The sequence below is a fragment of the Melopsittacus undulatus genome, chromosome 8, assembly GCF_012275295.1.
Source record: "Melopsittacus undulatus isolate bMelUnd1 chromosome 8, bMelUnd1.mat.Z, whole genome shotgun sequence".
Lineage (NCBI taxonomy): Eukaryota > Metazoa > Chordata > Aves > Psittaciformes > Psittaculidae > Melopsittacus > Melopsittacus undulatus.
In genome coordinates, this window is record NC_047534.1 from 17,456,312 (window position 1) to 17,468,545 (window position 12,234).

Consider the following 12,234-nt stretch of genomic DNA (forward strand, 5'->3'; position numbering starts at 1 on the left):
AGGAGGTTTAGCTTCAATGCCTCTAATAGTGTTTGTTTTCCTTCCCTTGGGGTGATTTGACAGAAGAGGGTTAATAATGGGCCCAGCAATGGGGTCTGGGCAAAAGTTCCATCACTGGCCTGGGTTTAAATCCCAACCACAGTAGCTCCAGAACAAGGTGCCAGCAGCTCCACTTCCTGGGGCCAGGAGGTGCCCACAGAGCTCCAGGCATAACTCACAGCTCCACACTTTCCTTCTTCCAGAGTACACAGTGGTTCCCAGAGAGGTGTGGGAAGATCAACGCACCGTGCCCCTCTGTTCCCACCAGGAGCCATCTCCAGGCACCCATAGCCATGTCTAAGGATGATGTGGGCTGCAAGTTGACCTCAGTCTACAAGCACAAGGAGAGGAAGCCAAAAAAGCCTCACTATATCCCGAGGCCATGGGGCAAGCCATACAACTACAAATGCTTCCAGTGCCCCTTCACCTGCATGGAGAAGTCCCACCTCTACAACCACATGAAATACAGCCTGTGCAAGAACTCCCTCTCTCTCCTCATCGAGTCTGACTGGCCCTACAAGAAGGGCAACCTGCTGCACCCAGAGCTGCGGCTGCTGCACGCAGCAGAGACCTCCCGCCTGCATGGGGATGAGCAGGAGACCTGCAACTCCTCAGCCACATCAGGAGGGTCGGTGAGGACCAAGCAGAACATCAGGGACAGCCACGAGGACAAGCCAATGACAGGGGTGGACATCCTGCCTGCTGGTGAGGGGGCTGGTGAAGAAGGTGGCCATTTCCAAGAGGAGGAGGAGGATGTTGCTGGCCTCTTGAGGGAGATTGATGCAGGAGAGAAGGAGAAGATGGCAGAGGCGGGTTGCCAAGGTGACCCAACTGAACCAGAAGTGAATACTTTGGTCTTGGGTTTCAAGAACAAGAGGGACAAGCCTTGCAAAGAGGTGGAGCCCGACTTCATCATCACAGATGTCTTCTCCCTCAAGAACCATGTCATGAAAAGCAGGGAAATGGCCTCCCCAGACCTAGATGCTAAGCCAAAGCATTGCAAAGTGCCAAAGAAATGCCTGACTAGCAGCGGGATCCTCATGGAGCAGTGGAAACTGGTGGCAAATGGGCAAAGGAGGAACACACCTGAGGTCTCCTCACCTTGTACTGACAGCAACATCATCCCATGCTACCCCCCTCCAGCCTACAGCGACTACCACGAACCTCAGGGCCTCAACCTCTCACTGCTGGGTATTAACTACCCATTAAACCCCAGTCTCTTCTCCTACCTGAGCCCCACCATGGCCAACAGTACTACAACACACCAACACTTGGCTCAGCTGCCCTTTCTGGCCTCCACAGCCCAGCTGATGCACCCACATGCTTCCCACTTCCAGCCTCTGCAGAGCCCTGAGCGCTCAGCCTTCCTTCCCCGCTTCTACTACCCCTTGCTCTTTGAGCACACCTTTGGCTCCACTGAAAGCAAGATGCCCTCCAGCAAGCCAGAGGCCCAGCAGCTGATGGGCTCTGTCATGCCCACACCACCCCAAGCCAAACCTCCCAGTGAGCCAACCAAACCAGGGCTGCTGAAGGTCCCAGTTCTGAAGACAGGTTTTCCTTGGTCCAAAGGTGTCAGAGAGGAGCCAGCCTCTGAGCTCAGCCACCCTGCCGTGCTGGGGCAGGAGGAAGAGGAGAAATGGTTGTGCCAGGAGAAGGAGAGCAACCCTGCACTGGGCCTCAGCAGCCTCCGCAAAAAGCCATCTGCTGACATCTACCAAAACATGATGGGAATAAAGGATGGTGCTTTTGCCCCCAGCAGCGTTCGGAAGACAGAGCTACCAGTGGTGACCTGTCTGGAGAACAACAGCCCTCCAGGCAACTCCCTGAAGAGGAAGTTCTCTGCCAGTGGGCTGGATTTGATAGGACCCGAAAGGCTGATGCCTGGAAAACTCGGCTACCAGAGCAGGTAAGGTGCCTGTGATCTCTCTGAGTCCTCCTCACATCTTCATACCCTATCATATTACTGATTCACCAACTTGGCTCTAAACCATGAGAGGAGTCTCCAAGGGCTGAGCACACTCCAGGCTGGTGGGTCCATACCACACCTGAGCAGGGCTTTCTGCCCTTCAGGAATGAAGGATCTGGGTGATGCCACCACTTGCTGTCCTTCACTGTCCCCTGTTTCATATGGAGCCAGCAGTGGTGTGGTGTCAGTGTGCTGTGGACCTGTGCTCTCCAGGCACCAGGGAACCTCCTCTTGGGTTTCCACCTATCCCAGGGTTGCTGGAACAGTCATTGCCTATTTTTAAACACAAGCTTTTGCATTCCTTTGATTTGCCTTCTGGTTCCAGAGCCCAGAGGGAGAGTCACATTTCCAAACATCTCCTTTTACCTGGGGCTAGAAATGTGCACAGCTCCTTTGAACAGTTTCAGATCCTCTCCTGGTTGTGCACGTCCAGCTGTGGCTCCAAGAAAATGTCACTGTAAAACCTTTTGGGTTGGCTCCTGGCACCTGGAAGAGCTTTCTTAGGAGAAGCTCTCAGTGTTTTTTTTATCTCCACCTGCCTCTTCCCTGCTCTCAGGCTGGCTGGAGACATCCTCTCCAATTGAGCTTTCAGGACTGTAGGGTGGTCATTTCCATCACTGTTCTCCAGTGGCTCAAAAAGACAGCGAACCCAGGACTGGCCAGCTGAAGCTGGGGTCACTTCTCACCACCATCTCCCCAGGCTGGTCTCTCCCTTTGTTGCTGGGTGTCATGAAATAGCCTATGTCAGGGTCTGTGGGAAGTTCCTGGGAGAACAATGCCAGGAGCAGGTCCAGTCAGGGCTCTGCATGCCCAGACCAAAGCCCTTCCTGGAAGGGCCTCAGCAGTGTTGGAGCCCTGGCTGAACCCTGCACATAGGCCCAAGGATTTTCCTATCTCTTTCCCTACTGACTGTATCCATTTCCTCTCTGCAGTGCTTCAAGGGACAACCCAGGCCACATCCCCAAAGCCCTGAACCACTGGCACATGGAGGTCTTTGCAGGCCAACCTGAGGAACTAGAGAGGGCCAACAACACTGAAGTTCTCCCCTCTGTGAGTGATGGCCTGGACCATGGCTCCTGCAAGCAGAGCAGACCACAAGAGACTTCTGACACCATGACAGACTCTGAAGCCACAAACGTGCTTATAGGGGAGCTGTCCAAAACCTTAGAGGAGTATCAAGAGGTGGAGAAGAAACTCTCTGATCTGGCGAAGGAGGACACCCCTGGGCAAAAGGAGCTGAGGGACCAGCTGGTCAAAATCCGAAGGGAGCTCTACCACATCCACGAGGCACTGGAGAAAGCCACCAAACCCCATGAGGGACCTTTGGACCTCTCGGTGAAGAGATCTTCAGAGGGTCTGGAGAAGGTCCAGCAGGCCAAGAAGGAGCCCTGCAACATGAGCTTGGGAAGTGAGAAGCTCCACATCAAAGACCAAGGGGCCCTCAAATGTACAGCCCCCGGGGAGGCTGGAGACGGGGGAGAGCTGCCAAAGTGCCTCCTTGAGGCTGAGAACAAAACCATCGACCTGCTGATCAAGATGAGCCGCTCCGAGAGCCTGCGGGCATCCTCCTCGGAAGCACACCTGGGTGCTGTCATCAAAGCTGAGGTCCTGCCCCTCACCATGCCCCTGGAGCTCCGGAGCGTGATGGAGCCCTACTACAGCCGTACCACCAAGTGCGAGGCTGACTCCAGTGTCCTGCTGTGCTCCGATGGCAGGTCTAGCACCAGCCAGGGCCCTCAGCTCCCGGTCCCCAGCGAGGACGTGCCGCTGGGCTGCCGGGCCATGCAGCACTCCCTGTCCTGCAGCCTTCCCAGCGAGACAGACACAGGCTGTGTCCACAGCCCTTTGCATGCTGACCCCTAAGTCAACCTCACTCGAAAGCCCCTGGATCTCATTGACCACCTCATGCTTCACCTTCCCAGTCTCCCACCTCTCCACTCTCCCTCTCCCCCATGAATAAAAGCTTAACCACTGCCTGGCTGGGGACATGTTGCGTGGGGTCCCAGCCAGCTCCCCGAGCTGACCCCACAAGGTGTAAAAAGCCAGTCCCTGTCCTACCCCACTGTTAAGGGCAGTGCTGCTGGGCTCTGCATGCTCCACAGCCTCAGGTCCCTGGTTCTGGATCTCCCTTGGAAAGGGAAGTCACCAGCAGGCAAAATAAGAAAGGCGCTGAAAGCACAGAGCTTCTAGCAGAAGGGTCATCCAGCCCTTTCATCAGAGACACTCAGGGAGTTCTGCAGCCCATCTGCCATGGGTAGATACCAGACAGGGTATATGGAAGGCCAACCTTCAATCCAGCTGTGGTTGTGCTGAAGCAGACTGTGGCTGTCACCTTATACAGAGGAAAGACACAATGGCTTCAACCCATGGAGGCTTGAGGGTCACAGCAGGGAGTTGGATGTGCAGCTGGACTGACCCAGAGGCCACGTACTTCTCACATTGTGGAGACAAGAACATTCTGCCAGCCACAATGACAAGATGACACAGAAGCCACTTTGCCACAGCTCCACACCTGGGTCTGAGCTCTCCTGTCACGTGTCGGGGGCCGCTGGGTCGTAGGGACTTTTCCTGTCCATCAGACCCCCAGTGTCTGGCTTCTTCTTTTGCCTTTCCACAGAAGGGAACTTCCCTGCCTCTGCCCCAATGGCCTTTCCCATGCAGACATGATGCATGTTCCTCACAAAGGCCCCAGTCCTGCAGACCTCCCATGAGCTCTTGCCCACTTGTCCTAATCCCCAAGTGATGACACATGGGACAGCAAAATGGGTGAGATGATGCTGCCATGAACCTCACAGCTCAAGGGACAAAGACCCTAAAGTCATCTGTGAAGGGACAAAGCTAGACCAATGCTGAGTGGCCACCCCTCAGCTAGAGCACTGGAGAGCAATCACCCGGGGCAGATGCCTGCTCCTTGTAGGATCCATTGGTGTCCCAAAAGGCCACCTTCTCCCTATGCTCACTGCAGACTCTTGCCTCCAATGGGCAAACTGGTACCCACCACAGGACAGTGAGACCTCCCATCCCCTGCCACCCTGCTGAGCAGCATCTGCTCTGGCTCAGGATGTCCCCATGCTTGGGCCAGCATTTCTTGGGCTCCCTCCCACTGTGGCAGGTATAATGTGCTTGCCTCAGCTTGGAAAACCTGGGCATACTCCCTTCTCCCATCCACTCTCCTGTTCAGGAGGTGGTGGGGTCTCCTGTTAGCACCAGAGGCCTTTACTGACTTGACATGGTGGCAATGAGAAGAGCCAGGATGGGGACAGGAGGGCAGGACAAAGAGGACAAAACAAGCAAAGCCACAAATAAGGGATCTACACAGCATAGCAAGGGAGCTTTAGACACTGGCTTTTCTCTGGGCATGAAGTGGAGAATCCTACTTTGGATGTCTCAGAAGGCAAACCCACATATCAGACCTAGGACCCACAAGTACTTTGATGGACCCAGGCACAGAAGAGCCAGCTCTTCTCATGTGATTGCTCTCTGGCCAAAGCTTCCACCTCATCAGAAGGGTTTATTTCTCACTCAAGGACTTTTCTTAGGGCACACAGGGAGATGGTGCTGGGCCTTTCTTTCTGGGTTTGAACAGTGCTGTCATCTTTGGAAGGTGTAAGACCATCAGCAGAGCAGCCCCCACCACACCAAGCACCTTGCTCACATCACCCACTCCCAACAGCCTGCCAGTCTCTGCAGCCTCTTTTGCCACCCTGTAGCCCCCCATCACCCTGTGCCCCCCTGTCACCCTGTGCCCTCCTGTCACCCTGTGCCCCCCTGTCACCCACCCCTCTGTAGCTCACTTGCTCATACAGCTGCTGTCTCCCATGCCAGCACATCCCTATTCCTGTATCTCAGGGCTCCCTGCTCTCCCCACACCACCTTCTTTGTGCATCTTTCATGCCAGGACCATCATCCAGAACACAGAAAAGCACCCACAGGCACAGCAAAAAAGCTGGAGCCCCATTTTCCCATGACATCCTTCCTTGCCCACCCAGCCTTTACCTCCTCTGAGGAACAACCAGATGTGTAGGTCCCTCACGCGCCCAGGAACCCCATCTTATCCCAGCCCCAAGCGTCACACTGTTTTTCTTAGCAGATCCCCATCTGAACGCGGGAACCTCAAAAGGTCCAAGGCACCAGAGGAGTAGCTGAACTCTGACCAGCAGCCCTGGGCTTCAGCAGTGTCCGAACCACTAGGCAGTGCTGCCTTTCACCCCTCTTAGATGAGATGTTGCCTGCACAAGAGCCACCTCTCCCTCCCCAGCCCTTGACTCCATCCTGCCACCCTGAGCTGGGATGCTGCCCTGCGCCGTGGTGCCCATAGCTGAGAGCTGGGCACCCTTCCCATGAGTGGAGCCAGCACCAGCATCCCGCATCCCTCTCCATGTCACTCCTGGAAGCCGGCGGGTGAGCGGAAGGTGGGGGCTGATCACACAGTATTTATTGTTCACAGTTTTACGAATGTACAAAACAAAAACCAAACCATTAAAGAGAAAAACCTCCAAGCGGGGGTTGCTGCTGTCTGCTCTTTTCTGCTATCTGGGGAGCTCTGCCTGCTCTGGTGCGTACTGCAGCAGTCCCATAAAGCCAAGAGTATCCTAGTTCCTCCTGCAGAATCCCTGCATACACACACAACCTTTTCCTTTGGAAAGAAGCATCCAACTCCATGGAGCTGCAGCACCTGGGTCCTGCTGGAGGGAAGAACAGAGAGGAAGGTGTGAGGTCAAGTCCCACATCCCCTGTGCCACCCTGCCACCTGCCTGTGCATCCTGTCCCTGGGGTGCTGGTGACACCTCCTCTCTGCCCTGCCATGGACTGCCAAGGGCAGTCCCCAGCCCAGGGGACTCCTGCCTGTGGGCCACTGGGATGGGACCTTCAGGAGGTGACTGAGCTTGTGGCCCCATTCCAGCTGAAAAGATGTAAGCATTTACCTTTGCATTTAAATAATGGATGGGAGTTGAACTACCGGGGTGGCTTATCCAGCCTGCAATCTGCACCCGCAGGGCCCTCAGCCCACTCCAGTGCAGGGCCCATTACACGGCTATTTGGTCACCCTAAAGGCATCTGATATCGAGCCATTACCTGCTCTTTATGGCATGCCCACCTGATAGACATCTTTCTTGGCCATGGTTGACCAAAGTCACCCTATTTGCATGTGTCATCATCCATCCGTCCCACCAGCCCCCCCCAGCTTCCCTGCCAAGCCAAGACCCTTCCCATTGGCAGCTGGAGGATCCAGCCAAGTCCCTGCTCTGATGGGGTCAGCAGCCCCCCTTCTCCCAGGCTGGGGGAATGTGGGGTGACAGCAGATCCCCAGCACAGCTCCTGGTCAATGGAGCTGCACAACTTTTATGGGTTTCTAACCCCAGGTGGGTACAGCTGCTCCTGCTCAAGCATTCCTTGTCCTCCGGGTTCAGGAGCAAAGGAACGCTCAGGGATTGGGAGGGGGGCAAGTTTCCTACTAAACAAACCCTCAGGGAAGGCTTATCTTGGGTAAGGCAGTGGAAGGAACAATTTCAAGGTTCCTTGTTGCTCTCCCTGTCCCCTTGGCACAAGGACATGGCCCCAGGGAAGCTGAAAGCAGAGGACACTGAGGGTGGGTTTGCTGTTTTCCAGCCACATTGGTGTGGCTGTGAGCTTAGCTCCATGTACTGCTGGGGTCAACAGAAAGGGGAGACAGCACAGGGACTGCCCAGGCACCCCGGAACACAGGAATGGGGCCACAGATTGTGGTGAAGGATGTCACGTCAGGCTGCTTCTCATGAGCAGGGCAGCCCCAAGCATGAGGTAGGAGCATCCCAGAAACCCCATAAAAATGCTGTGTCCCCCAGAATCCCTGGTTTGGTGGCAAAAGGCCAGCAGCAAGTTTGGGGGGTGCATCCTGTGCTGAAACAGGACAGTTGCTGCAGAGCCACAGCCCCTGGGCTGCCTCCACTGCACCCCAGCCAGGCAGGGGAAACCAGGGTCCCAAGGGATGGAACTGCAAACACCCTTGATTTGCCCACAAGTAAAAGATGGGGTAGACCCAATCCCATGTTCAGGGGAAAAGGGTGCTGCTGTGCACTGGCAGGGTGCTCACTATAGCACCATGAAATGGGGCACATCTGATGCCAGGTCAAGTTAACCCCTTCCACACACCAGTCTGGCTGGGGGATATCCAAGTGACATGGGACCACATGGATTTGGAAGCTGTAGCTGATATCATAGAATCAACCAGGTTGGAAAAGACCTTTAAGGTCATCAAGTCCAACTGTTCCCACAGCACTGGCAAGGCCATCACTAAACCATGTCACTGAGGGCCTCATCTACACCGTTTGTTGAACACTTTCAGGATCGGCAGCCTCTTCCAACACCTGACAAGCCTTTTGGTGAAGGAATTGTCCCTAATATCCACTGTAAACCTCCCCTGGTACAGCTTGAAGCAGTTTCCTCCTGTCCTAAATGACTTGGGGAATGCAAGTGCTGATGTGCCCTGTCTGTGTGTCTTATTTATCCATGTCAGTGCATCCTCAAGCCACCTGTGGCAGGGCCAGGGACCCAGGCACTCACTCGTAACAAGGAGCGACCATGTGGAACCAGCTGGGGACCAGAAGTGGTTCCTTCCCAGCACAACCAGTTTTCTCTTACCCCAACGTGGGTAAGCCAGAGCTGGGAGCAGTGGAAAGTTACCGAAGTTGGGCTAAAGGGCCAAGGTCGGCCAGGAGATTCCTGAGCCGACATGTGAAGCTGCAAAGAGAACTTGGAGCAGAGTTGCCCTGTCTCGGGCATGAGAAAGGCAATGAACTGGCTTTGCAGCATGCTCTTTAACTGCAAGCCGAGGGCAGGCAGAGGTACCAGGCTGGAGCTGGGAAGACAAAATGGGAATTGCCCCCAAAGGGTCCCCATCATCCCAGGGAGCACACAGGATGGCAGCTCCAGAGCTGCTCAGGCAGTGTTGTGTCCTCCATATATTCTCCATCCACTCATGGTGTGCAGCCAGAGTGAGTGAGCATGGAAGAGCAGCAACCCCATCTCTTAAGCTTTGAGTGAGGAAAACAGAGTACAAAACCCTACACAATTTCTTTGCTGTGCTTTCCTTCTCTCTGTTTTTGCAATTGGAGGTTTCCTTTCCCTGCTCTTGGATGCATCCAAATGGATTGTTTCCCTGTGTATTTGCCCTGGGCAGAACCATTCTGGCTTTGGAATTGGATCAAAGACCCACAGAGGGAAGCACTGAGGGTTTAAGTACTTAAAAGAGCTGGGGCTGGTGAGAACAGAGCTCTGGCTCTCATGAAAGTTGATGCTCCCCCAAGGCAGACAAGCGGAGCAGGGAGAAGGTTTCCCTCAGGCACCACAGGCTGAGGATGCTGTTTGCTGAGTCCTGCCTGGAGGGTGGGTGCAAGTGGGCTGCACTTGCTAGTGCCAAGGCAGTGTGGGAGGCACCAGGGCTGGGAGCTCCCCACTGCTGCACCCTTCGGTGCAGGGGAAGATGCTGAGGGGCAACAGTCTGGGAGGGAAGGAGATGTTCCTGAAAGGCAGAAGCTGCCTGAAGAGCCAGGAGCACTGCAAACCCAGGTATGGTACCTGGGCAGACCTGGTTTCCCCATCCCAGGCAGTGGCCACTGCAAAGCCAAAACATCCTCATCATTGTCCTGGATCTAGAGCTGCAGAGGCCTAAACCCCCAGAGCCACTGTTATTTTCTCCCTTATTTCAGGTGTGAAATACCCAAGGATGTCAACAGTTTGTGGTTTGGGTGAGAAAGGGGAGCAGAAAAGGCAGCTGCTTTCTTAGTAGGGCCCACCAGCACAGCAGCCTGCAAAATTCCTCACCAAGATCTGGAGCAACCCTTCCTGGGGCACAAAGATCTGCTCCAGTAATATCCATTACTGGATAATACCCCCCTGATGGGGTTCAGCTGTGCCCTTGGACCTCCAGAACACTCCCCACCAGGCTCAGCATGAGGCTGTGTTTGCAGAAAGCTGCTTTTCATCTCCCATGTCCTATATGGCCTCGTGATGTTCTCCTGTGCCAGTACATGTGGACACTTCACTTTCCTTCCCAGAATCAGTGTCGAGAGGCTGCAGGAGCCAGGCCAGGGTGGGATGGAGGGAGCCAGCTGGTGGGACCACTGCCATGGCCCTGGGGACAGGCTGGTGCCTGGGGCTGGTGGGGAGAGGGGTGGCAATGGGGACACTGCCACCAGGGCTGGCTGAGGCTCACCCATGGCGCTGCTCCAGGCAGGAAAGTGGCTCCATGCCAGCGCTCTGCTGTGCTTCACAGCTTTTAGACCTTTCAGTCCTGCTCAACAGGGAGCTTGATGTCTCAAAGAGGATTAACTTCCCAATCCTCTTGTGAGCCTTGTGGGAGTGGGAAGCTGTGGAGGAGGAACCAAGCAAGGAAGAAGCCGAGGTGTCAGCTCAGCCTTTATCAAACCTTATAAAACCTCCATAGAATCACAGAATCCCAGGCTGGTTTGGGTTGGAAGGAACCTTACAGCTCATCCAGCTCCAACCCCTTCCACGGGCAGGGACACCTTCCACTAGACCAGGTTGCTCCAAGCCTTGTCCAGCCTGGCCTTGGGATTAGCTCCATGGGCTAGCTAACTGGCAGCAAGGGTTCTGGGGTGCCCATGACCCCCTACAGGACAGTGTCAGGGCAGTTCTGGGGACAAGAGTAGTTAAAACTTTCCTTCCTGAGGGGATTTCTGTGATGGCTGAAAAGGAGCTGAATTCCTGCTCTCACTTGTCATGTAACTGGGTTTAGGAAGCCCCAGTCCCAGTCCCACCCTGCACCTGGGGATCAGGCTCCGAAAGCACTGTTCCCCAGTGTCCCCTCAAGCCCTGTGTGTCCCCAGCTGGGCAGTGCTGACACTTTGGGGACAGTGGGGGAGTGCAGCTGGAATGAGGGATCAGCTTGGGCTGGAGATCATGTTTCTGTGGATGGCTGAGCTGAGGATCCTCTGGCTTCCACCAACAGCTCGCACAGTCCTGGGACACTGCTTCCTGTCCCACAGACAGACAGACATACACATACATACACACAGACACGCACAGGCACACACAAGCACAGGCACACACAAACACAGACACACACACAGAATTCGTTGCAATTTGGTAATTATTGACAATCATCTCCCCGTTGTTCGGACAGACGGAGCCGCCTGGTGTCTGCTCAAAGACATGACAAGCCTGTAGCCAGCCAGACGGACACACGACAGTCGGACACCAGACAGCCAGGCACCCCACAGCTGGACACCCAACAGTCGGACACCCAGCGGCTGGACACCCTCCTGCCACCCTGCTTCATCCCCATGGCCACCCACTTCTGCTCCCAGCAAACAGAGCCCTCGGCAAAATCTCCCCATGATGACAGTGATCCAGAGCCCTGGAGTACTCCAGCATCCAGCCTGGACCTGAGCTACAGGAGGGTTTCACACTATGACCGCTAACACTCCACTGACCACTGTGGCCATCTGTGTCCCCCTGACCCGCTCTCCAGCCATGGAGGTGTGCTCTAGACAGAGAAATATTCCCCATGAATGGGTCTGGGTTGTTTCCCACAAGTCTGTGATTTGGTAGCAATGGCATCAGCTTGTCCCATGGGATGTCCCACTGGCTGCCTACACACATGCACAGTGCCAGGCAGGTGCTGTGTCTGTCTCAGCAGAGACACAGATAGAGCCCTGTAGACCCTCAAGCAAGAGCTGCTGTCCCTGGGCCAGGGGAAGAAAAGCCATGAGGGGAGAAGTTCACCACTACTGCTATGAGTAACATGCTCCAGGAAAGCCTGAACTGGACTCAAATGCTTTTCCCTGTAGTTCATCTCCATACCCTCATCCCTGAACCCTGCAGCTCCCCACGCTGGCGTGGGCATGGGCTGTGCCTGGGCCATGCCATGACACAGGCATTTCCTGAGGACCAGGGATGGCTTTCAAACAGGTTGTGACAGAGCCACGGTCCTGGAAAGGTGAACAGGAGCCCCAGGGCCAGGCTGTGTTTATTTATCCTTGTGATGGAGCACACAACAGTGAAACAAAAGGTCAGAGCCTGTTGCCCTGGGAGATGGTTTTTGAAGCTGCCTCCATCCTGCTGGGGCTGGGGTGGAGCGCCGGGTGCTTGTCAGTCAAAGTAATTTTGTCAGCTTGGCCGGTAATGGGTCTGGAGCAGCCTCCCAGAGCTATGAGCTTTGGGGATACACTGATTTACAACCAGGAGCACCCTAAACACACCGAGAGAGGAGCACCCAGCCCTGGGGC

The 12,234-nt window shown here is 55.1% G+C and overlaps 1 protein-coding gene across 1 annotated transcript; it reads left to right on the forward strand.

Moving 5' to 3' along the window:
- The first annotated feature begins 332 nt into the window (after nucleotides 1-332).
- Nucleotides 333-3,868, forward strand: PRR35 (proline rich 35). Its single transcript, XM_005150742.2, has 2 exons — nucleotides 333-1,945; nucleotides 2,938-3,868. Exons 1-2 carry the CDS (start codon nucleotides 333-335, stop codon nucleotides 3,866-3,868), a joined length of 2,544 nt encoding a protein of 847 aa, XP_005150799.2.
- The last annotated feature ends 8,366 nt before the right edge of the window (nucleotides 3,869-12,234 follow it).

Bases quoted from the DNA above. Each gene is read 5' to 3' on its own strand.
- PRR35 (XM_005150742.2), top strand. From the start codon at position 333: ATGTCTAAGGATGATGTGGGCTGCAAGTTGACCTCAGTCTACAAGCAC. The intron at 1,946-2,937 runs GTAAGGTGCCTG...TCCTCTCTGCAG, and splicing joins AAACTCGGCTACCAGAGCAG to TGCTTCAAGGGACAACCCAG.